The sequence below is a fragment of the Volvox carteri genome (assembly GCF_000143455.1).
Source record: "Volvox carteri f. nagariensis unplaced genomic scaffold VOLCAscaffold_58, whole genome shotgun sequence".
In the NCBI taxonomy this organism is placed as follows: domain Eukaryota; kingdom Viridiplantae; phylum Chlorophyta; class Chlorophyceae; order Chlamydomonadales; family Volvocaceae; genus Volvox; species Volvox carteri.
This window is the reverse complement of record NW_003307601.1, coordinates 772186-795655: the sequence shown is the minus strand read 5'-3', so window position 1 is coordinate 795655 and position 23470 is coordinate 772186. Positions and strand designations below refer to the sequence as shown.

Sequence of the window (23470 nt, the reverse complement as noted above, 5' to 3'; positions counted from 1 at the left end):
CGCGCTGTGATTCGCGGGGGGGGGGGGGTCCCCGGGAGGACGGCTTGCGACGCATTACTGTGCTAACAGCTAAAAACAAACGCAACCAAACACATCTACTACAACAGCAAATCGAAAGGGCGAAAAGGGCGCCGCGGCAGAGCGGGATGATACTCGACACGCCCCCCACACGGTAAAAAACTTCAAACGCAGCAGTGTAGTGTGGTTTTCCTACTGACTTGAGTGAAGCTCTTGCACCGTCCTGCACCACCAAGAACGCACTGTTAGCAGCCCGAATCAGTCCCATGACCCCCTTTTTCCTCACTCTATAGCACCCAACCCCTCCCGATGCCCTGCGATGAACAACATAATCCTGCGACTTGCAGATGCGTCCCTTTCGTCAAGTTGACTTGGGCAACAGAAGGTCTCCCTCTTCCTCTCCCAAGACGCCGCAGCCATCGGAAGCCCCTGGCCACCTGAAGAGTCCTCACAAGGGAGATAAGGCCCCGCGGCGAGAGGGCTCGGGCTGCACCGTTTCCGGTAACAACAAACAACTTAATCACGCTTAGCACGTCACGTGTCATGTGAGGGGGGAATGCAAGAGACGCACTCCGTACGACGCGCAAAACACACACGCACACGCACATACACACACAGGCAACATGCGACATGCCCCCCAAGACCCCGGCAACATGAGGACTGTGGCCCGTGTTCTACGCAGGTTAGTCACATGAGTCACCCGTCGATGCCTTTCACCCGTTTCACCACGTTTACTAGGCCAACTCCCTTCCCATGTGGCACATCCTTACAGACAGCGCTTTAGGGCCCTTCACATCCTTTTGACATTCATTCAACCCCACGAACCGGGGGCCAGGAGGGAGGACTTAGGGTTTGTTAACGATCCCTCGCACACGCACGTCGTCCAGGAGCACCAGGCGTCCCACACAACGAACGCCATCAGGGCAGCCATCAGGGGGAAGGATGGGTCATCAATTTCAATTTCCACTTCCACTTCCAACACCAACCGCCCTACCTCTCGGGCACCTTCGAGGGATCACCCGCGACACGATTACACAGGATCGCAGTGTTCACGTTTTTGGAAGCTTCATTGACCATAAGACCGGGACAGCGGACTCAACTCGCGCCTCAGCGACTGTGGCTGCGACGGCTCCGCGCATCTGCCGGTCTGCGTGAAGTGCATCTTTGGCTGTACATGTGTGTCCTGCACATGACCCCGCCCACCGCCGCGCACCACCAACTCAGTCAGGAAAGGTGAAAGCAATCCGGTCTTTCAAACAATCGTTGGTGGACGTGGCTAGCGGACACGGCTTCATAACCAAAACAAAGGCTAAGCCAAGCCTTGCATCGGGTTTGCACGTCCCCACTAGTAATAATCCTCAATGACACATACATACATACACGCAGATATACATACAGATAACACACCGGCAGCATCAAAAAAGATCCGTTTCCAGCCAACCCCCTCGGCAGGCTCTCCTATCGCACCGTGTGAGACTCCGTTCATAAAAAAAACAGCAACGCAGGAAAACCGCATCCACTTCAACCCTCCGTACGATGCAATACACGCCGCGGGGCCCCCTCAAACAAAAAAACACCGACACGTTGCGGCGATGCAGACTACAGAGCGAAGGTGCAGCAAGTGGCAAAAACACCGAAACAAGCAGAAGCGGGGCGAGACGGATAAACTCCTTGGGGCGATGCATGTCCAACCGTGGCCACATGTCGTACCTCACGCCGCTGCCACAGCGCAGGCATTTCGTCACACGAGCGGTTCCCCACAATCGGCGGTTTTCCCTTGAAAATCCCTGCTAGACTACTCGGAGGACCTCGCCGTCCGTCCGCTAGAGCTGCCGCGCCCCTGGGCTGGCCCCGTGGCAGGACGGGGCTTCTGCTGGCTGAACGACAACAGCGCCCTTGCCACGTCGCAAATGGACAGATCCGCGGCCACGGCTTCATCATCGACGTGAAGCCCCTGTTTCTGGTCTTCAGACTTGATTTGTTGCTGCTGCTGCTGCTGCCGCTGTTGCTGCTTCTGTTCAGGCCGTCGCCGCCGATGTTGCTGGTGCTCCTGGTGTTCTTCTGCTTCCTGCTTGTTGTTCGGCTTCACCTGCTGTTGCTGCCGCTGCTGCGGCAGCTCCGGGTGCTGTTGCTGCTGCTGCGGCTCATCATCTTCCACATCGTCGACATCCTCTCGTGGCTGCCTCTGAGGACGGCGGCGCGGGGGCTTCCGGTCCAAAGCGCCGCCGCCCTCGGCTAATCCTCCTCCTCCTCCTCCTCCGTGCAATGCCGCTACGTCCCAACGGCGCTCCGCAGCACTCCCAGGCATGCTGACTCTGTCGGCAGCAGCTCCCAAGCCCCGAGGTCCAGCCCCGCGCAAGGCCCCTAGGGCAGCAGCCCCGGGCGCGGCTCCGAAACCACTCGCTGCGGCGGCAAAACCATTCACCATGCCGCCGCCGACGTTGCCGTCCGCAGCCCAGGCTGCCTGCAGCGCAAAGTCATGCTGATCAAGCGGGTTGCCGTACAGATTCCCAATGGGGTTGCCTCTGATACCCCCGAAGAAGGGCAATGGGGGCCACGCTACCGGGCCGCTTGGCAGGCCTTGGGCATGCGGATTGTCGAGGCCGCCCGCCAGCCGCGACACGCTGCCGCCGCCGCCATCCTTCAGCCTCTGCCCTCCCCATGGGGCATCTGCGTCTTCAGAGGGTTCGGCTCTGCGCTTTGCACCGGTGCGCCTGCGGGCTTCGGCGCCGTGCGGCGGCACTACTGCCGGCGCAGGCCGCCCTTGGAGCTTGCCATCGGCGGAGGGAGCCTCGTCCGAGGCTCTCAGGTCGACCGCGGTCAATGTATCGGCACTCGAAGGACCTACGGTGGCATTGATGTGGAACACCAAAGGGAAGGGAGGCAAACCCAAATCCAAAGATACTAAATTTTAGAGAACGCTGCACGCACTCTTTAGCGCAGAAAGTGGGAAGCAAACTTAGAGCAAGCCAAGCCTAGAAATTTCGATTTTTTTGCAAAAAAAGGTTCCTCCCGCGCCCTCCCTCCGCCCACACTCCTACATTTTGCGGAGTTGGCGGCGCCTCCGCACACACGCCCGCTTGCCTTCCCCCCAGGACGCCTTTTTTTCCCCAAAACTCCTCGACGCGTGCGCACACGTTCACCTCGGCTTTGCGAGTCCCCGCTTGTTCGCATGGTCCTCCCGTATGGAAATCCCCACGTTCCCCACGCTCGCATCAACTTGCGAGATGCCTTCACAAATACACGCGTGTCAAACGGCTCCCCCTAGACCTCGCTGGTTTCGGAAACACACACGCGACGCAGCCGACTTTCCCTTCCAACACATGCCCACAAGAAAGGAGCCAAGGAAACCATTTCCAAAAACCAGCTGCCTTAACACTACCACCACCACCGCACAACCAGCGCACCAACACCCGCGCACCCGTCGCAACGCCTGGATCTTCCGCTTCCATGCTGTCCTGAGGTGCTGCTCCTCCCCAGGGCCCCAATCCTGCGGGGTGCAGCCCAGCCATCCGTCCAGCCACCGCCGCTGCCTCCGCCGCGGCAGCCCGCGTCGCCGCCGCGGCCGCATGCGCACCCAATAGGCGCTCAACGGCCCCGTTGCCGCCGCCTCCCAGGAGAGCACCCATCTGCTCCAGGGAGGGAGGCAGGTACTGCGGCGGAACCATGGCATAGGGATCGAACCCGGGTACGGCAGCGGAGGCGGCCAGGGCTGCCATGACGGCGGGCCCCAGGCAGGTGATCGCGCCGCCGGGGGCCGGCATCGGCGGAAGCGGCGCTCCACGATCACCGAAATAGTCCTCACAGGAAGTTGTGGAGGCGGCAGCTGCAGCTGCGGCGGAGGACCCCTGCGCAGGCGCGTAAGCACGCCGACCAGTTGCCTGGGGGCCCCGGCGGTGCGCAAGTGGAGAGCAACACATCAGAGGTGTCAAAATACGTGTGCCGAACAATTTTGTGACACAGGTCGTGCGGTCAGGACATCGTTTGAATTTATGCAAGGACATGTAGGCATTTTCTATATGCACATATTTGAGGCACGAAGGCACTGGATACCTAGGCAGTGCCGACGGCTTCCCTGTTCCGGGAGGCCAGCGCAATGCGCAAACAATCGACCGACAAGTGGGGGCGTATTGGGCCTCTTGGCCCTTCCAGGCCTCCCTAAGCAAGCGCAACATGGCTTAGTTACCGGGGAAGATGATATGGCCCAAGGCAAAGTATAAAGCAAATGCGCGGCAAAGCGCGGAGGACGCTCTTGCTCCGGAACTTTACAGATCACAAGGCTCGGGATAGGCGGAACAAATACAAACCAGTCCTTACGTTGTGCGCCGCGCTGCCGCGCGGTGCATCACGTTGTACGCCGCGGGAGCCCCCGCTGCGCGCCTCCGTGAATCGCCATCCGCTGCTGGCGCCGCTGGTGTCGCCAGCGACCCCCCCCAAGGCTGCAGCTGCTGCCGCCCCGCCGCCCTGCTGCATTTGTAGGGCAAAATAATGGCGCATCAGCGCAAGGCGATGCACCTCGTCAGCCTCCAGGCTTGCCTGCGCCTGGGCCAAAGCCATTGCCTGCATCTGTGCCTGCGCCAGCGCTTGCGCCAGGCCTGCAGGCCGCCTCGGCGACATCCATGCCCCGGAGCCAGCAGCAGCAGCAGCAGCAGCGTCCTGCAGGCCGCCCAGCTGCCCACGCTCCATAGCGGATTGAAACATTAGCAAGGTCTGCAGCCGCGCCAGCTCTTCCGCACCAGCACCGACGCCGGCTCCGCTCAGATCAAGCCCCATGCCCTCGTCCATGGCCATTCGCGGTTCACCTCCCCCCCCTGCTCCCACAAAACGGCGTCGAGCCTCTCCTCCCTCCCCTGCCTCGCCCCGGGCGGAAGGCGTGCTGCCGCTGGTTGCCCGGCCACCGGTCCGCTCCTGCCATGATCGCTCCTGCTGCTGCAGCTGCTGTTGTCGCTGTTGCTGCTGCCGCAGCATTAAGTGCTGTAGGGAAACGCCGTGTGGCTCCAGAGCTGCGGCGGCCGCAGTGGCAAAATCCAACGCAGCGTCGTCGACGCAGCGAGCAGCAGCAGGGTCCAGGAGGCCCCGCCCCGGGCCTCCTTGCGGCCAGTGGAGTCCCAGGCGCTGAGCACGCAGCTGTTCTGCCGGGGAGCCGGGGACTGCGGCACCGGCACCATTGTTGTCCATCATCTTTGCGTCAGGTCGACGCGCCCGTGGCGGCAGCTCGCAGCCGGCTGCTGCACGGCTGCGCTGCGGTGGCGGCGGCAGCGCACTGAGGCCCAGGGCTCCTTGGGGGCTGCCCTCCTGCCCGCCGAGATCGTGGGCCCCGCCTTTCTGCGCTCGGGAGCTGAGGCGTAGCGCCGGGTTGTGAAGTGGTGATGTAGGGTCGGAAGTCAGGCTGGCGGCATCGGCGCCCTCCGAGGAACCTGCCAGTGTGTATCGGTGGGCGTGCGAATGGGCGACAAACGAGTGATTAGGACAGATGGCAAGGCGGGAAATGAATGGTTAGATGAACGTTCGCGTTGAGGAGAGCTACGGCCATAATATACAGGACAGAGTTGATAAGTCGCGTAGGGCGAGAAAGTGTTCAGGAGTATCAGAAGGAGAGGAAATGTTGGGCAAAAGAGGAATCTGTGCGCACTCGTGGGTGAGTGGGCAGGGGCCCCTGCAGGCGACGCGCTGCTTCGCCACGTGCGCCGGCAGCGGAGGGGAGGGGATAACTGCCGTTACCTGTGGGACATGGCTTCGGGAGAGCCTTCTTGGCAAGGTATGTCGCCTCGGCGCTGTCGGCAAATTGCGGCTCCTGGTGCGGAGAACCGTCTCCAGCCGGCTCTTCTTCGTCCTGGTCGGAACTCGGCAACGGCCGTGCCCTGCCATGGCCGACCATATCTGACATGCAGGCATCAGTTCCTGCATCTTCGTTGCTCTTGGTCAACTTGACTGCAGAGCGAAACGCCTCCAACCTCGCCGCAGTGCTATCACCGCGCTCTTGCACCTCGCGCGCATACGCGCGCAGCAGCGAACGCGATTTGAGTTTCTTCGAACGCAACGTACTGTGCCAAATGTTCTGCAGGCAGGGCGATAGAGTTCACGGTGACGAACAAAACCGTCAGGTTTTTCCCCACTTCAGAACACCTTGGAGGGATGCGCCAACTTCGCAAAGCTGGACTCGCTCAAAAAATGGATAGTATACAGCAAAGATGAAATGCTTTACGTATGTCGCCTCCCAAGACTGCACACTGGCAAAGCGCTGATGATGCCTTAAGAAAATGGAGGCGGCTCAACAAATTGCGAATAGTCTCAACACCACTTCCTATGTTACGGTACACAATTCGTAAAGGCTCTCTGGCGAAATCAGGAAGTGGCAACTGACCTTGACCTCTGAGGCGCTCCGCCCAGGCAAATGCTCCGCAATTGCGGACCAGGAATTGCCTCGTATAGAATGCTGCCGCGCTAAGATTGCCTCCTCCAGCCGGCTCCAAACTGGCCGTCGCCTGCGCCTTCGTTGTAAATTTCCTCCTTCACAGGTGCCACGGCCGGCCCCTGAGCCCCGACCAACAGCTGGCCCATCAGAGTAATCACTACTCTCTCCTGGCGCAGAGCAAGCTTCCTGGGGCTCCCAACGTCCGTCCTCTTGACCCAAGCCCACCTGCTCCCCAAATTCTTCGCCCATGGTATGGCAGCTTAGCACAGGACGAACGGTGCTATATAATCAGGTTCAAGTGGCGCCAGGAAAGTTGGCACAATTCAAGCACGATTTCCGTGATCCTTATGATATGCAGTAACCCATGGTTCAAAATTAGAAAACCGGCTACTATTCCACACTGATGCTTTAGGGTATCGAAGCTTGTACACCCCAATGAAACCACATGGTTTCTAACTGACCGCGTACTGCACCTTGCCGTAACAGGTCACGGTGCTCACCAGCCAGCCCTTTTTTATTTTACATCTCCATGTACCCGTATTACTGTTAGATGTACTTTTCTGTAGCCTCCAAGCATCAGATTAGCAACAAGTGTCTGCGGACGTACATGACTTCGGGCTACTCCTGCTAAAGCTCTAAAATCCACACGCTGTGAGCTTTAACTAAATCCCTTTAATATTGGGCATTTCAAACCGGTCATGAAGGTCGTCCTAATGCGGCGTGTGTAAGTTTCTCCGGGCTGCACATGACTGAAGCGAAATGTTGTATGCTGCCGAAGCGCAGCACCTGTACCTTATGACTAATCTGCAAGTTGCGTCATGGGACGATCCGGCTCGTTCGCCTGACTGAGACGTTACTTGCCCTAGAGCGTACGAGGCAAAGCAGGGATTTCCATGAATTCCAATTTTGGAAAAGAAAAAGATGAATGCTTCGGGTACAACCAATTTCATGCGGCAGGGTTTTTCCTCCAAGGGTGTCCCCTGCCATTCGCCATACATGCAGAGGCGAAACTGCTAGCTGGCTCTAGCTCAAAGTGTATAAAACCCTCCAGTTCTACGTGGCTCGGGCAAAGGCGTTCAGCAAAGCTTGGCGGAGGGCAGAGAGATAAACCTATATCGTGCCGTGCACAATTTGCGCTAAGTAGTGCGTAGAAGTTTTGAGACAGGAAAATCCGCATACAGGCCGCGCCCAGGCAAATCCCAATCCTTGTCACTTCAAAGAGCACGGACCCGTAACAATGAACAACTAGGATTTGGACTTTGATGCCGAAAGATACAGGGCACTTGATGTCTCACATACCGTTTATCACTGTATGGGTGTCTCAAACGCGAGCATTTGCTGGTATTAGTAGAAGTTGAGGACCTGGCAAGGATTCATCTTGCCCCTGAACATCACATGGGGTGGCTGTCACAGGCTGTCCACGGCCGTTCTCAAGGAAAGCACGTTAGCTAGGTCTTACAACCGTGCATATACACGCGTGAAGTCCGATCCTGTAGCACTTGAACCTTCAGCCATAATTGCCGGAATTGCTCCTGACGAGGTTCCTATTTCAAAAACTGCATCAGCAACAGAAACGCTCCGGCCATCAGTGCGTATCATGCAAACCTCCTTCTTGGACTTCCTGCGCAACTAAACTGCACCACACAATTCTTATGTCACATTACGATGTCACATTGCGATGCCCTTATCCTTATTGGCAGCAAGGCCATCCTACCCGCTAGTACCTGCAAAGCGCAACTCAGCCTCACCACTGCCAAGCGCATGGCTTTCCCATTTACCCCCACACCCTCAGCCTTATCACTACCCCCAAACACACCAAACGCAGTGATTGGTGCCGTAACGTTCCACAATCAGTTCTGTAAACGTCAGCTATACACATCGAAACGCGAAGGCGTAGGGCGATCAGGTCCAGTGCATTGGGTGTTGTTATCCACTGCGCGATGCCCAACACACCGCGTGCCCCCATCTGCGTTATGTGCCCAGGACACCCAAACCTGCAGCAGCCCCGCCGCAGCACGCCTGCCACTCGCCCAACCAGCCTGCACAATAGCCACATAGTCACAAACACCACCATCGAGAGCGCTACCCTTTCAGCGGCGGACGGGCACCGGCGGCAATGGTGTCCCGCCTCAAACTCACACCCTCAGCTTCCCACGATAAGCGCTGGTCAGGCATCGCCACGAACACCGCCAACAACTCGCGCTAGCACACTATGTCCACGATCTTCCCCCTTGCAAAATGCTGGTACGGTAACGGCATACTAGCCCAGCTTTGAAATGCATGTTGGCCGTCATGACCGTTCGAGAAGCCCCAGATGCAATTCCAAAAGGCCATGGTAGAACGTACCGGTTCACCAACTGCGATCCATATCCCAACCCCTGCCCCCAGCACTCAAGGCTACCGCGTGCCTCATGCGTAGTTTACACTGGACTCGTACGTGGGAACCATGTACTTGATGTTGATGAACGCGTCGTCTCCACCTTTTTGCTCGAAGAGCGCGAGTGTATCGGCAATGAGCTCCCCCAGGCAATCGTAGTTCTTCTGGCCATAGTCAATGCCATCGCCCAGGTTCTTGTTCTTATTCTTGTACAGGTTAAATATTGGCAGGATCTGCAATGAGCACATGCGCGTTTAAGCAAAGAATATTCGAACAAAAGCATTTCCGCGTTGCAGCATTACACCACGTCATGTTTCTTGCATGAAACCTGGCTGGCTAAATGCCCGGCATTAAAATCACGTACAGCCGAGGCATCATGTGCTCCTTCCGGATTCAGCAACTGACCCCCCAACGCGCGCGCGCGCGCGTGTGTGTGTGTGTGTGTGTGTGTGTGTGTGTGTGTGCGTGTGTGTGTGTGTGTGTGTGTGTGTGTGTGTGTGTGTGTGAGTAATGCCAGATTGCGGCAGTATGTAGGCTCCAAAGTCAAGCTTCAACGCCATCCCTTCCACCCAAGGCCACGTGCTGAGACCTACCTGCCGATAGTAAGGCACGAGAGCTTCGCCAACCAGGTCCGCCGACAACACGAGCTTCTGTAAGAGCTGTAGCGTAATGCACATGACGCTGTGGTCGCGGGTGTTCAGCGCCGTTTTAATCGGGATGATCAGCTGTGGAATGACCGGCAAGATTTTGGACCCGCCGACCCGCAACATATCCTCCACGCCCTTGACCGCAAGGAATCGATAGGGTTCTTGCGTTTCCCGAATGCCGTCAAAAAAGATAGGTAGGTAGTGATGGTAGTCGAGCTTCTCAATGTCTACCTGCGGTGTCGACGGTTGCATAGGTGCCGGGGGGGCCACCTCAGGACGGTTGCGCAGTTGCCGGGGCAGGAGCCTAAAGGACACACCGTATATGCACGGTAAATGGCTTTCCCAACAGATTTTCCCCGATTAAATAGTTGATGCTCGTCTTGCGGTGCAGAATTACAGGGGGCTTCCTTTCCCACGGTACAAGTTGCCCTCCCTGGGTTGCAGGCACAAGCGTACGGGGGGGGACAGGTAACGCCCGCTATCCAATGCTGAAGGACGGTTAAAGTGGCCCATTCTTCCATCGATTCATGGACAAACGTTACTTGCTGTTATCTTATTAACTCTTACGTAAAACTACGTATATGCGCTTTACCTTCCAAGCAATCATGTTTTTAGACCCGCGGTGGTCAACCGCGATGGGCAGATCTCCACGCTCATAGAATCGCCGGAACGCCGTGTTGGGGGGGTTTTCCCGGCGTTTGTATGCCCCAGCTGAAGGTGGAAGCGGTTTAACTTCCTCCACCTGCCCTGTCCTCGTCTTGATGAGCTCGCCATCGCCCTTCTTGAGAAAGCCGCTTGGATTCGGCTTCGCAGCTGGGTACCTACATAAGCAAAATGCACTGTTGCTATGCACACATTTACAAAGCCAAGGACGCGGCCGCCACGCACTTGTATGAAAGGGTCGGCTTCGACCAGACGGGCAGCTCCTCCTTGCCAACTTCGAGCATCTTATGAGCTCCTGCTCGTGCTGGTGAAAGTGATGTTGTATCGAAGCACTGCAGAGGAAGAGCATTCGTGAACTTGGAATAAGGCAGGCTCCAAAAAAGGCCCTTTAGCAATTAGAGCTGAACCCACCGAGCCCGTTCCATTCAAGTTTGTCGCTGGCGGAGCTTTGCCGGCGAGCTTCACGTTCCGATAGGTCGAGGTGAAGAGACTACCGGCCACGTCTGGCAGTCCGTTCATGGTGACAAATAGTGATTCGCACTGGGTTTAGGTAAATATGTAATAAGCTATGAAAGGCCAGCTCAAGGCGCGAAACAAAAGGAAATGGAAATTACAAGCGGAGCTGCGTTGCAGGAGTTCAAGTTCGGTAAATTAAGCGTCAGTCCAAAGAAATATGCATACTCGCACTACAGGCAACAAATGCTACTGTAAGGCTTCATGTTTAAGCTCTAACGGCGCTCCTTATAATTACGGCATAGTGTCGTACTCGTTGCATCTTGTGGGCGGAAAAAGGCCGCAAACCTAGTTGGAAACAAAAACTCTACCTGGAACAAATAAAATTTGACAAGGGTTCCTATGCAGAATGTTGCAGTCGCACACAGTTGTATTTGTACCTATGGTAGACGTGCACGGTTACTTCCTCAAAGTACGTATGTCAGCTTGCATTCTGCGTGCATTTTGCTTATTATGGCTAGGGATTACCGAAACTGCGCCCTGCAACTGGTTTACAGTCGCACAGCCTGTCCTAAAGTTACCACGATCACCCTCTAAACTACGGCCTTCCATTGTTGCGTTTTGTAGTGGGCTCGGTCACATGAGTCGGGATTCTTGGATCGCTCTTTAAAGCTCAATAAAGTTGACCGAGTTTGGGGGAGCTGGTGCGCGGCAGTGCATAGGGCACGGCTGCGCTTGCACACACAGGTGTCCAGAGTTGTGTAGCAGTCTTCCTGGCATGCCCCTCCAGGCTTGCAAACGTTCTGATGCAGACCAAGGGCACGTTCACATGTGCACACCTTAGCGATTGGAGCTTGGTGACCTTTTGCGGATCACGCAGCGCCATGGTGATCAAGTATCGCAAATTGTACGCCAGCGTGCTGGGGTTCGCATACTAAGTTGTGCGTATGGGCTGGTGGTAGAAGCTACGTGGAGCCCGAACGGCTCGTGTGCACCGCCTTAACGTGCTCCAACAGCACAACGCTGCATGAGGGAGCCGTGAAAGGGGTCATCGAGGATAAACGATTCGATGCCGTCAAACCACCGACTAAACACTTCACTGAATGTAGCAGGCGCCTCCAGGGAAGCACCGAAGTCTCACACAACACGACTCAGGGCTGCTTCGTTATGCTCAAACGTGAAATTTTGGCAGCTTTGTCGTGGGCTGGTTGCCAAAACAAAAAATACCTATCCAATTACAAGCCTTGCCCCGAGGCGAAAACAGTTGAGGCGATGGCCTTGAACATGGCCTGCAGCAAAGCACCCTGCAAAGGATCTTGAGGTGACTCTTCTGGTGGATGCATTTGGAATCGGACTGCTCAATTGTAACTGACCCAAGGGACCGAATACCATCAGTGCGTCCACCATCAAGGCGTAAGAAAGACAATGATCTTTAGGACACAAGGAGTGGAGAAGTGCGCATGTTGCAGCCATGGTAAGTGACCATTAGGATCATAAATGTTTTTTACGAATCAAGACGTAAGGAGCGAAGTTATCGATTTCGCTTGCATACAGCAATTACGTTATTCAATCATAATGAACAATGCAATGTTTTACGATGACTTTTAATGGTTCATTGTTTGGCAAACCATATGGTACCCTAGCTGATACTTTTGTGACCTGAGCCCGATACCTGGGATGCTATTTTGTTGTTTCCAAAGTAGAAATACAGCTGAGGGCTCTCAGGATGCAGTCCCGGCTAAGTTATCGGAGGTGCAACGCGAGGGAGCGGCTGCTGGAAATGGTGCAACGGGAGCCACCAGTCCTTCACACGCGCATGCACAAAGCATTGAAACTACAGCGGCAGGTGCTGGCGAAGAACGACAGGCGACAGCCATCGGGACCTCACAGCAGGTTAAATCGCTGCACGTTTCTCAGGACGCCGTTATGAGAGTAGTAGCTCTACTTCAAGAGTTGCTAGGCTTGACATCTGAGAGAATGCAGGCAAGCTTGGCGTGCGTGCTTTGGTTGCTTTGGCTGCCGTATTGTCAGGTTACGCTCACGCGAAAGCGGCAGTGAGCGAAAGTTTCTGGTTTCGTTGGACTCATATGTTGCGAGATAAATGCTTGGGTGATTTGGGGGAGCTCTGTCGCTGGTCCTTTCCGGCAAACACACTTTGCGTTGGCAGCTTCCCGGACCCACACGGGATCGTAAGTGAGGCTTGCCCCATCGGCTGTGCGCAACGCCCTCCATTACATGCTCTCTCTCTAGCGAGGGCCCTATGAGACGCAACCGGCTCTCCTGCGTCTGCAACACAGCGCCTGTCTCTGGTCAGCGCCTCTCACCCGCGTCACCCATCTTATCCGCGTCAGTGCTGCCTGCCGCCGCCGCACCACGATCCCGTGCGATAGTCAGTCTCGGGGCGGTGCTACCGACCTGCAGCCTAGCCTCCCGGCCCCCCTTATCTTTCTTGCCTCAGCACTCTTTCCTTGGCGGCAGCTTCACTCGCTCGTGGATCGTCTCGTACCCCCTTATCTTTACTTACCCCCCCGGGTCTCCTGCATATCTTCCCTTCCCTCCGCGGCGGCCTCTTCCTCCCTTGTCTCCGACCCACAGCCTAGCCGGATTATGGCGCTGCTGTGCCAGCGACTGTCCGTGTCGTGGGCGTGTCTCACGGCGCTATCGGCGGATGGGGAGGTCTTCCAGCACATCGGTGAGTGGCTGGCGGTACCCGGTTCGATCCCCCTGGGTCGCTGAGTTCAGGCGGAGTTACCGCGCGTACCGGCGCGCCACATGTCTACATGCCTGCTGACCCAGATGGTGTCAGGCACCACACGACTGCATGACCCAGATGGGCCGAGGCAGGACAGGGGTTAGATAGCGGGTTATTGGTTTCCCGTCGGGATTCCATGACGGGGACGCAGGACACTTGCCGCGGGCGGTAGCGGTAGCGGTAGCACTGCCGCCGCTCGGCGCAGTAAGCAACCCACATGCCGGGAAGAAGCGGCAGCGGTGTGCTGACGGCGGCTGGGCTTCGAGCCCTCGAGGGGCGGCAGCAACCCGTTTTACTCGGAATAAGTCCAGCCCTATTGGGGCACGCCATTCCGGAAGCCAGAAGCCGGATCCAGTTAGCTGAACTAGTAAATCAGTTGCCCGGGGGAACCTGCGTACGGTGGGAACTGCCCGGGGGCCAGGACTGCGTGCCATCCCAAGCAAAAAGCCCCTTCGCGCCTGCCCCCCTCGCCCTAGCTAGCTGTGAATGCGTCCTACCTCTCTACCTTCCCCCGACATCGCTGCGTATATGTGCACCGCCCCTTAATACCATACACACATACATGCATATGTACACGTGGGCCGCCCGCCTACGCCTTTCTTTGCGCCGGAGGAAGGAGGACGAGGAGGAGGAGCAGGAGGAGGAGAGGAAAAGGCTTTTGCTCGTGTTCACTTTGTGTCGCTCGGTTCCGTAGCATCTTTTGTGCACAGAGCAGGGCGATGGGCCAGAGAATAACCCACGTCCTGTCCGCATACTGCGTTGCTCCTCCTCTTAATCGCCAGATACCGGTGTCTGTCCGCCAAAGCCATAGAACTGCGGGTGGTGTCGACACTCCGGAATTTTAGATAAACGCGCACCCTCCCCATTCCCATGCCGTCTGGTTCCTACTGTGCTGAACACGTGCATTGCGTGTGGGTCTGTTACATATTCATCCGGGCCTGGCGCTGGCCACGGGCACCTAACCGTACCCCGTTGGAACGTCCGCCGAAGCATTCCGGCAGTGTATGGTGAGAGCTCCCCCTCCAGCCGCCCAGCGCACTGAAGCAACCCAGTGTCTCATCTCAGCCTTCGACACCCCGATCAGTTTCACACCTGGGAGGGAGGGAATCAGCGGTGGGACCCGAACCCATATCTTCCGATAAAGCTAGACGCCGCCTCTGGGATTCGAACTCCAGTCTTGCCAATTTCTAGCCCGGTGCTCTACCAACTTGAGCTGCGTCGGTGTATATGTGTGTGTGTGTGTGTGTCTTGCGACAGGCTCGGCATATTTCGTGGAGAACAAAGTCGGAACTAGTTCTTTTTCATCCTGCCGTACGAATAGTGGTATACCACAGGGATCTGGGCCTGGTCGAGGGCCGCCCTCGCGAACGAGCTCCACGAATAGCATCGCCGGGGCGTCGGCGGTGGAGGTGCGTTGGGGGTGTGGGTTGCTGTGAGTATTGACCGTGAATAGACTTTCAGGTTTAGGTACCCCCTGGGTTGCGGTCTGTGCTGGGAAATGAAGGATTCGGAGTGTGTACGGGAGTACGGGAATGCAAAGGATTGGTTGTCCTTGTGTTTGCGCGCGTGAAGCCCATCCTCGCTTAGCCGTGGTTAAGGAGGATCACGATCTATGGGAATCCCTAAAGCGGTCCTTTTGCACACGATGGTTACCCCAATAGTGGAACTTTTGGTCTCTGGATTTGATTTGAACTTGGGCGCCTGTCGTGCTTATGTTCCTGAAAATAGATTCAAATACGGAGGGCCAACATATAATTGTAGGGGTTTTCTCTGGGCTCGATGACAGCTGGCAGGGGCCCGTGTTTCTTGCCTGTCATTGGTCGTTCTGCTGTTGCAATACCCAATCCCAATCCCAAGCCGACTGCTGGCCATCCCTCCCAACCTCTTAAACCCCTATCGATGCTGCTTCCACGGCACAGGTGGGCATGTCCGATCCGCATCGCCTCCGCGGCTCCGGAACCAGCATCGAGGCGGCAGCCTGCTCCAACCAACCGCTCATGCTCAGCGATCCTGGGCCCGCCGCCGCCGCCGCTGCCGCCACTGCCTCCGCATCAACGGGCCCAATCTCAGGCGGCACAACCACCGCGACGGCGGCGGCGCCGCCGCCGTTGGCCTCTAGTGCCGCCGCCGCTCATGCCTCCGGTCTTTTGTCCGGCGGTCACCCCCAACAGCAGCTGCACCCACAACATCACCATCAACAGCAACAGCGATTTCAGCCGTGCTATCCTAGCTCTGGAGCAGGCCCCGATGTGCCTCAGCCAGCCCCCCACGTGCTTCCACATCCACCACATAACCCTTCGCAGCCACAGCAGCCACAGCAGCAGCAGCAGCCACAGCAGCCACAGCAGCAATCTCAGGAGGACCGGTTGACTGGGGAGGTGCCCGTGTCCTCCTGGCCGATTGACTGGCAGCTCATGTATCGCGAACGCGGCATGCGGGCCTTTGCCTGCATGCCAGTCACTGCAACGAATGGCTCCGGAACCGTCATCGGCTGCCTCAGCTTGGGAAATACCGAGCCCCTGGACTGGTCGCGGCAGTTCTGGGCAAGCTCCACGCGACTGATCACCGGTTGGGCGGCGGGTGCGATTACCACCACACGCGCTACCGCGCGTGCGACCTTCTTTTCGCGGGTTTTCGGTGCGACCAACCTTGACGGCCTCGCGCGCGCGTTTGCGTACGACATGCCGATATTTCTGGCCGACGGCGCCGCCGGTCCTGGTACGGCACTGCCAGAGGTCCGGCTGGCGCTGGTGTCGTCGCGGCTGCAGCACGCGGTCGTGTATGCGGCGCCGTTGCTGCAAGTCTCAGGACGGCTGGGCCTACGACCCATAGGTCATTTGGGGCTTGGCGGCGGTGGCGGGAACGGGACTCACGGAAACGGGGCACTCAGCGGCGGCGGCGGTGGCGGTCCTTTCGTTGCCTTCGGCGGCTCGGGACCTAGCGGTTCCGGAGCGTCTATGGCGGGTCTCGTCATTGGCTCTGTTAACAGCATCGGGGCGGATCGGGGGGTGCTGCCCGGGGCAGGTCTAGGCCTAGCGCCAACGGCGCACCCGGCGGCGGCGGCGACGATTGCGGCGCGCACCAGCAGCACGGCGACTGGGTACGACACCATGGATTGCATGGTCCTCGGCACGACGTTGGATGCGGAAGAGCAGATGAGCAGCAGTAGCAACAGCAACGGCGGAGGCGGGTCGTCCGCACGGCGCGACGGCGGCAAGGTGCCGTCATTGGTGCTAGGGGCCGCGGACGGCCATGGCGGCAAGGCGGGGGTGGCGGCGGCGGCAGTGCAGGAGGCGCCCCCCGTGGAGTGTGTCAAAATCAGCACCGACAGCACCTTGCTGATGAGCGTGTTGGAGGTAAGCGGCTTTTTGAGGTGTTTTGACTTGCTACTTGCTAAATCGGCCGATGTGACCTGTGTCTGGCACACACACCCACACCCACACACACTCTCACACACACTCTCACCCTAAGTTGCCTAGCTCTGGGTACTGTGCTGTGAATTCTACCCCACCCTACCCTACCCTATCCTACCCTACCCCGCTCGTCCTGGCGTTGCCACCTTTGCCCCACCTTTACAAGCTTTGGAGACCCCCCCGCAACGTGCTCTCTGTACACCAAGTCCTCGAACTCCTGTGGATTTTCTTGTTTTTCCTGGTTTCCTACATTTCCTCTCGTTTCCCTTTTTTTCATTTTCCCTCTCCGAGGCCGTATTGATCGTTACGACCTCTAGCTTGTGTGCCTTGATGTCCTTAACTTGTGTTTGTGTGTGTATGTATGTACGTACGTATCTATGTCCAGGCCGGGGACATCATGATTATCAAGGACGCGCTGCAGTACTTCGGCGGCGGCCGCATGGTGGCTCGCGACCTGGCGCTCAACAACACCCGTCCCGCCACCGCCGGGACGCTGGTGATCCTGCCGCTGGTGCATCGATGCAGATCGCTGGGCTGCGTGTACGTCTTTGCGAGGTGGGGGACGACGTCGTGGCAGTGCGCTAGAACGGCACGGCACGGCGCGGCACAGCGCTAGAACGGCATGGCACGGCGCGGCACAGCGCTAGAACGGCATGGCACGGCGCGGCACAGCGCTAGAACGGCATGGCACGGCGCGGCACGGCACGGGTTTGGGGAGGGGGAGGGGGAGAGAATTGGTCGGCGGCGATGCTAGGTATCAGCGAAAAGGCAAGCAAGCAAGAAGATTTGGGGCGAATGTTTACTCTGGATCGCTCCCCAGGACGCGGAACTTCCGCCATGGTGCGTCAGAGTTAATCCTTGTGTAATCCGCCCCCGGCGCCTGCATTCGCTGGCATCTGTTACACCAATCCAGCGTCTTGAACACCCGAAAATCGTTAATCGTGAAATATTCATCCTTGGCCCTTGGCCCTAAATCCTGTCCCCCCCGCCCTTGCTGCCCGTAATCCGGATTACCGGGTGAATGTATAAAGGAACGAGTTCAACCTCACCTTCAGTCGCGCGGCCTGGGGGGATCTGTCCGCCATGACGTCGAGAGCCGTTTTCGGGCAGCTGGTCGGCAAGCTGCGACACGAGTGGTACGCGGTGCTGTCTGAGGACCCGGAGCCCCAGGCGCCGCAGTTCCGCAGCGCCCACGTCGGCAGCGGCGCCCGCGGCCGCGTGCGTCGTACAACTACCGCCAACAGCTTCTGCTCGAACGCCTCTTCACTCCGACCCTCCTTTGAGCTCCCCAACAAAAGTCTGGAACAGGCCACAGGGACGGGTGCCGCCGGCGGCGGCGGCAACAAAGAAGCAGCGGCGGCGCTGGCGGCAGCGGCGGCGGTGCTCGAGTACGCTGGCTTCATGCTGCCTGACGGCGACGACGGACCCGCGACGGCGGCGCTGACGGTGCTGCCGACGGCGCCGACGTCGCGGAGCACCGGCGCTACGACAGTAGTGTCGTCGCCGCGCCACAGGATCCCGTCGGAACATGCGGGGGTGGGCAACCAGGGAGGCGGCGGCAGCGGCACCGGGTCATACGAGCCGCCGATTACGACAACCCCAGCGGAGGCTGACGCCGCCGCCGCGGCGGCCGCTACTGTCATTGCAATCCCGGCACCCTCACCCAGGCCCGGCGGCTCCGATCCGCCTAGTACAAGTCCAAGCAGCCTCAGCTTCCGCCTCCCCCCGGAGTTACAAGACCGTACGGGGCCCGAGGGCACGAAGCCGGAAGGCGGGGAGCCCGAGGCGAGCGTTGCTGGCGGAGCGGTTTCTCATCCTGCGAGCCAGACGGTGCGGGACTCCCCAGTCACAGAGCCCGGGAAGGACACGTCACCCCCTGCGGAGTCGACGGTGCCGTTGGCTCTGAAGCCGGTTTCGCTGGCGCCGGTGTCGCCTAGATCGCCCCGTGGCGGGCCGCAGACCGAGCTTGCGACCGCCGTCGCCGCCGCCGCCGCCGTCGGTGCTAATGATACAGTGGCGGATGGCGCCGGCGGCGGTTCCGCCACAGCCGCCGCCGTGGCGGCGGCGGCGGCGGCGGTGGCGGCAGAGCAGCTGGCCGGTATTACTGAGGCTGGCGACGTGGAGGCGGAGGACGGAGAGGAGGTCAGCGGCAGCAGCCGAGAGCTCCAGGTGGGGGTAATGAGGGTGTGGGGGTTGGGGTGGGGATGGGTGGTGCGGCCTGGGGTTGGGGGGAGGGACAGGGCGAGCGGGAGAGAGTATTTGGAAGTCATGCAGGTGATGCGGACGGTGCAGGAGTGAAGAAAGAGAGGCATCTTCCGACGCGCCGGGAGGACCTTTTTCCTGCCGAGGGGGGAAATCGCGAATGCAGAGAAAGATCCGCACCCCACCCCCTCATGACTCTTTTTCCAGCCAACCGCGGGCGATGGATGGTTGGGTTGGGACTCTGGAGACGGGACCGCGCTGCCTTTCACGGGGCAGCAAGTGGTGTGTGTGTTGTGGGGTTGTGGGGGTGTGGGGGTGTGTGGGGGGATGGGAAGTGATTGCTGTGGGGGGTTAAAAGATGATGGTAACTCCTGCCTAACCAGTCCGCCATGTACCATACGAACCAGACCGTCCCTTGAAACTGTCCTTCGTTACCGCTGCCATTCGGCTGGCGCAGGTATCCCCCAAGATTCCTGGTTATCCACACGCTATCAAATACACCCCACCCCACCCAACCCAACCCAACCCAACCGAACCCAACCCACGATTGCTGCCTTGACGGGTGCAGGGCTGGCCCGAGCTGGTGGACATCCTGTACGACATGCACCGTACACGTAATGTGTCCGTGTACTTGGCGGCGTACCGGGGTCAGGCAGTGGCTGTCAAGATGATGCGATCCCACATGTCCATGGACGGCCGTCCAGGTATGTGCGTGTGAGGGGGGAAAGAGCCTGGGAAGGAGGAGTAGGAGGTGCTATATAAACCGCTGCTTGCAGGAGCTCAAAACGCAGCGCCTGCGTTGTTTAGAGCAAAGTTCTATGAATGTATGTATGCATGTATGTATGTATATGCGGCTTGGTGTGTTGTTCTGTGTGTGTGTGTGCGCGCGGTTCAGGTCACCTGGACTCGGAGGCACTCACCATCGCGGCACAGCAGCAGCTCAGCACCGTACGGCACCCCAATGTACTGCGTGTCCTCATGGTTTACCCTCTCGTGTACGAGGTCGTGGCCGGCAAGCCCCAACGAAGTAATAACTCCTTCATTATGAATGGCGGCGGCGGCGCCGCCGCCGCCGCCACCGCTTCCTCGCAGCAGCAACACTTGCAGCACCCGCATCAGTGGCAGCTGCAACAGCAGCAGCTACTGCAGCTGCAGCAACACCCGCAGCAACTCGGCGTGGGGCTGGGGCCTCTGGGCGCCATGGTTCATGCTATGAGCGACCTGCTCTCCGGCGCCGGCGCCGCCGACGCGTCGGGCGGTGGGGTGTACCTGACTGCCGTACTGCCGAGACGGGAGAAATTCAAGCGTGGCCTGGCGCTCATGCTGGAACTCTTCCCGTCGCTCAGTCTTCGTGAAGCGTTGCAAAAGCGCATGCTCGTAGCGCAACCTGATGCCGTCGGCGGCGGCGGCGGCGGCTTGACCTTCGCTGAGCAGCTCTGCGGCGCGGCGTCGTACACGTGCGTCGGCAGTCAAACCGCGACGCTGAGCGATATCGGGCAGTTGGGAACACCAGCTGCACCGGGCCCGAACTCCGCCGGCGGCGGCGGCGGTGCTGCCGGCCATCCGGCGCCGTACCTGCCCTCGCTGCCAGAGGTCGCCTCCGGCAACGACCCGATTTTTCACGCGGACTCCTCGCCGGGCCTCGCATTGACGGGGGCGTCCAACAGCGGCGGTGCAAATGCTGGCGCGTTCGGCAGCGGCCCTGGCGGCGGCGTGCACGTCTGCAGCCAGGCGCCGTCCATGGCGGTGCTGCTCGCCATCTTGACCCAAATAGCTGCCGGCATGGCGGCGCTTCATTCCGCCGGCCTGGGGCATGGGGAGCTCCGGCCCGAGAATGTGCTGCTGGCGCTGCCGTACCATTGCGGCAGCAGCAGCCTCGCCACCTCGGGCCAGGAAGACCGTACGGCCGCCGCCACCGTCGACGGCGTCACCGCCAACATCACACCGCGCGCGTCACCGACGCCGCAGCGCACCGCCTCCGGCGGCGGCTGCAACGGCACGGTGTTTGGTAGTGGTGGTGTGAGTGGTGGCGTGAGTGGTGGTGGTGGTGGTGGCGGCGGCAGCCGCGGCCGCAGCACCAGTGGGTGGGTGTCGGGATCCAGCGGTGGTGGCGGTGGCGGTGGCGGCGGCGGCGGCGGCGATCTGGAACGATCGTCGAGGCCTGAGCGGCCCCATCCTGGGCGACCCATCACCACTGACGTGATTGTCAAGATCAAGGACGCCGGTGCGTGTGGGGGGAGGCCGCGTCCTGTGTAGGGCACTGGAGGACAGCAACTGAGCACCGTACAGCAGCGGCGGCAGCAGCAGCAGCAGCAGCTGCAACCCTATACTTGTTTTTGCTCCGGGTACTCTTTACCTGGGTTGGGGGTTGGATGGTCCTTTTTTGGGTTTTCACATATGCAAACTCCCTTGCCCCTCCCTCCTGCTGCCGTGCATACACAGGCATGACGTCGGTGGGCTTCTCAAAGGGCAGCCAGACGGTACGGAAGCTATTGCAGCGCAACCGCAGCGCCATACTGCCGATACTTGCCCCCCGAGATCCATCGCGAAGAACGGTTCGGCCGCAGCGCCGAGTGTACATGTTTGGCATCTTGATGTGAGCCGGGTGGTGGAGGGGTGTGTGTCCACGTTTTGTGTACGACGTTGATGTGGGTCTTTTTCGGGTGCTTTAGTTGCACCAGGCCAAGGTCTGTGTCTCTGTGTCTGTGTATTGGGGTTGAGGGGGAGGTAGGATGGGAGGTAGGGTGGGGGGCAGGGAACGGAGGTAGGGTGGGGGGCAGGGTAGGGGGCAGGGTTGGAGGTAGGGTTGGAGGTAGGATGGGAGGTAGGGTAGGGGGCAGGGCGGAGGTAGGGTGGGGGGCAGGGCAGGGTGGGAGGTAGGGTGGGAGGTAGGGTAGGGTGGGGGGGCAGGGAACGGAGGTAGGGTGGGGGGCAGGGTAGGGGGCAGGGTGGGAGGTAGGGTGGGAGGTAGGGTAGGGTGGGGGGGCAGGGAACGGAGGTAGGGTGGGGGGCAGGGTAGGGGGCAGGGTGGGAGGTAGGGTGGGAGGTAGGATGGGAGGTAGGGTGGGAGGTAGGGTAGGGTGGGGGGGCAGGGCGGAGGTAGGGTGGGGGGCAGGGTAGGGGGCAGGGTGGGAGGTAGGGTGGGAGGTAGGGTGGGAAGTTATGTGCTGCAAAAGTCAAGGACGCAAGGGACGACATCCGGGGCACTGACCAGATGCTGTAGAGTCCAGAGGTTGAGGGCGGGGCGGGGGTTCGCTGTGTGCCAGGGGCGCTGGCCGGTGTGTAGCGGTTATTTATGTTCCGTACGAGCAGACAAACCCCCCAACCCCCCCTCCACCCCCTCCCCTCTCCTCTCCCCTCCCCTCCTCATAACCTTAAAACCCTCATCACCACCACCACCACACGCAGGTGGGAGCTGTACACGGGCAGCGTGGCCTTCTCCAACCTGTCGGGCACCCCCATCAAGCTGCTTCAGACCATCATTGCGGACGGCGTTCGACCCCCCTGGCCCGAGGGGACCCCTTTGTGGTACCAGTCCCTCGCCAGCCGCTGCTGGTCCGGCAACCCCAAACAGCGCCCGTCGTTCCGCCGCATCGGGGACAAGCTGGTCGAGGCCAGCGCGTCGGCGTCGGCGGTAGCGGGCAGTAGTGCCGCTGCCGCTGCGGCGGTGGCGGTGGCGGGCTGGGGAGTTGGCGGCGGCGTGCTTCAGGGTGTCGCCGAGGGGCCCTGAGGTGCGAGGTGGACGCGGCGATACTATTTGCCAGCGACGGCGGCGGTGGCAGCCGATTCGACAAAGGAGGCTGGCTCCGCCGCCAGCCGGCCAGCCGGCCGTAAGGGCGGGAGGGAAGGGACTTCGGTGTGACGGACATCGACAGGCGGGTAGGGGGGGAGCTTGAGGAGGGGTGTCCTGTTTTTTTTTTGAGAGCCCTAGGCTGGCTGCTTGCGGATGGGGGTCGCGTGTCGCGACTGGTGGCGGCTCGGAGAGGTTGTGGAGGTGCATTGTCGGATGAGGAGTCGTTGGTGGGTTGGTGCCGGTCGGGGGCCGCCCGGATGTGGGAGGGGGGAGTGGCGTGAACGTGTTGGGCACGAGATGAGGAATAACGATAGATAGACAGCGGTTAGAGCGCCGGATGTATGTCGTTAGGTTGGGGGTCTAGCGGAGTCGAAGGGGCGAAGAGGTACCGAATTGCGATGTTGACCGAATGCGAATGCGCGTTGAGGCCTAGGAGGAGGAGGAGGAGGAGGGGGGAGAGGGAGGGGGAGGAGGAATCCGTATGGCTGGGCAGGTTCTTCGCATACTCCCGCCAGCAGGGCCATAGGCCTATCTCTCAGCCCAGCCCAGAGCAGGCGAGCTAGCTAGCCGGCGAACGAGCGGCTGGTCGCTCCTGGGCTCGCGCCTCGTGTGCGTTTGTGGGGGGGCCCCGCCGCACCGTTGCGTGTGAGCGGAACGTATGGATGAGGGTGAGGGTGGTAGGGTGAGGTTGTGGGGCTGGGCGAGGCGTTTTGGTGGGCGACGTCACACTGCCCCTG

General features: G+C 59.6%; 3 protein-coding genes across 3 annotated transcripts; 1 reads left to right on the top strand and 2 right to left on the bottom strand.

Moving 5' to 3' along the window:
* Positions 1-1813: 1813 nt before the first annotated feature.
* VOLCADRAFT_97200 (uncharacterized protein) lies at positions 1814-6682 on the bottom strand (the record flags this gene model as incomplete). The annotated part of the gene is made up of 5 exons (XM_002956151.1): positions 1814-2862; positions 3440-3899; positions 4336-5435; positions 5740-6076; positions 6659-6682. The coding sequence occupies 5 exons, from the start codon at positions 6680-6682 to the stop codon at positions 1814-1816; spliced, it is 2970 nt and encodes a 989-aa protein (XP_002956197.1).
* A 1190-nt stretch (positions 6683-7872) lies between these two features.
* VOLCADRAFT_121496 (uncharacterized protein) lies at positions 7873-10802 on the bottom strand. Its single transcript, XM_002956150.1, has 5 exons — positions 10532-10802; positions 10346-10452; positions 10050-10278; positions 9404-9688; positions 7873-9043 (listed from the first exon to the last, which is right to left on the bottom strand). The coding sequence occupies exons 1-5, from the start codon at positions 10637-10639 to the stop codon at positions 8843-8845; spliced, it is 930 nt and encodes a 309-aa protein (XP_002956196.1). The 5' UTR covers positions 10640-10802; the 3' UTR covers positions 7873-8842.
* Positions 10803-12044: 1242 nt separating this feature from the next.
* Positions 12045-22670, top strand: VOLCADRAFT_119313 (uncharacterized protein; the record flags this gene model as incomplete). Its single annotated transcript, XM_002956195.1, has 12 exons — positions 12045-12047; positions 13169-13265; positions 14583-14734; positions 15245-15595; positions 15629-16060; positions 16094-16681; positions 17124-17293; positions 17770-18907; positions 19509-19644; positions 19836-21164; positions 21383-21536; positions 22349-22670. The coding sequence occupies 12 exons, from the start codon at positions 12045-12047 to the stop codon at positions 22668-22670; spliced, it is 4872 nt and encodes a 1623-aa protein (XP_002956241.1).
* Positions 22671-23470: the final 800 nt, after the last annotated feature.

Excerpts from the sequence above, each read along its gene's own strand:
- VOLCADRAFT_121496 (XM_002956150.1), bottom strand. The coding sequence starts at position 10,639 with ATGAACGGACTGCCAGACGTGGCCGGTAGTCTCTTCACCTCGACCTAT. Across the intron at positions 10,453-10,531 it reads ACTTGAATGGAACGGGCTCG|TGCTTCGATACAACATCACT; the intron begins GTGGGTTCAGCT and ends CTTCCTCTGCAG. Across the intron at positions 9,689-10,049 it reads AAAACATGATTGCTTGGAAG|GTAGACATTGAGAAGCTCGA; the intron begins GTAAAGCGCATA and ends TCGACACCGCAG.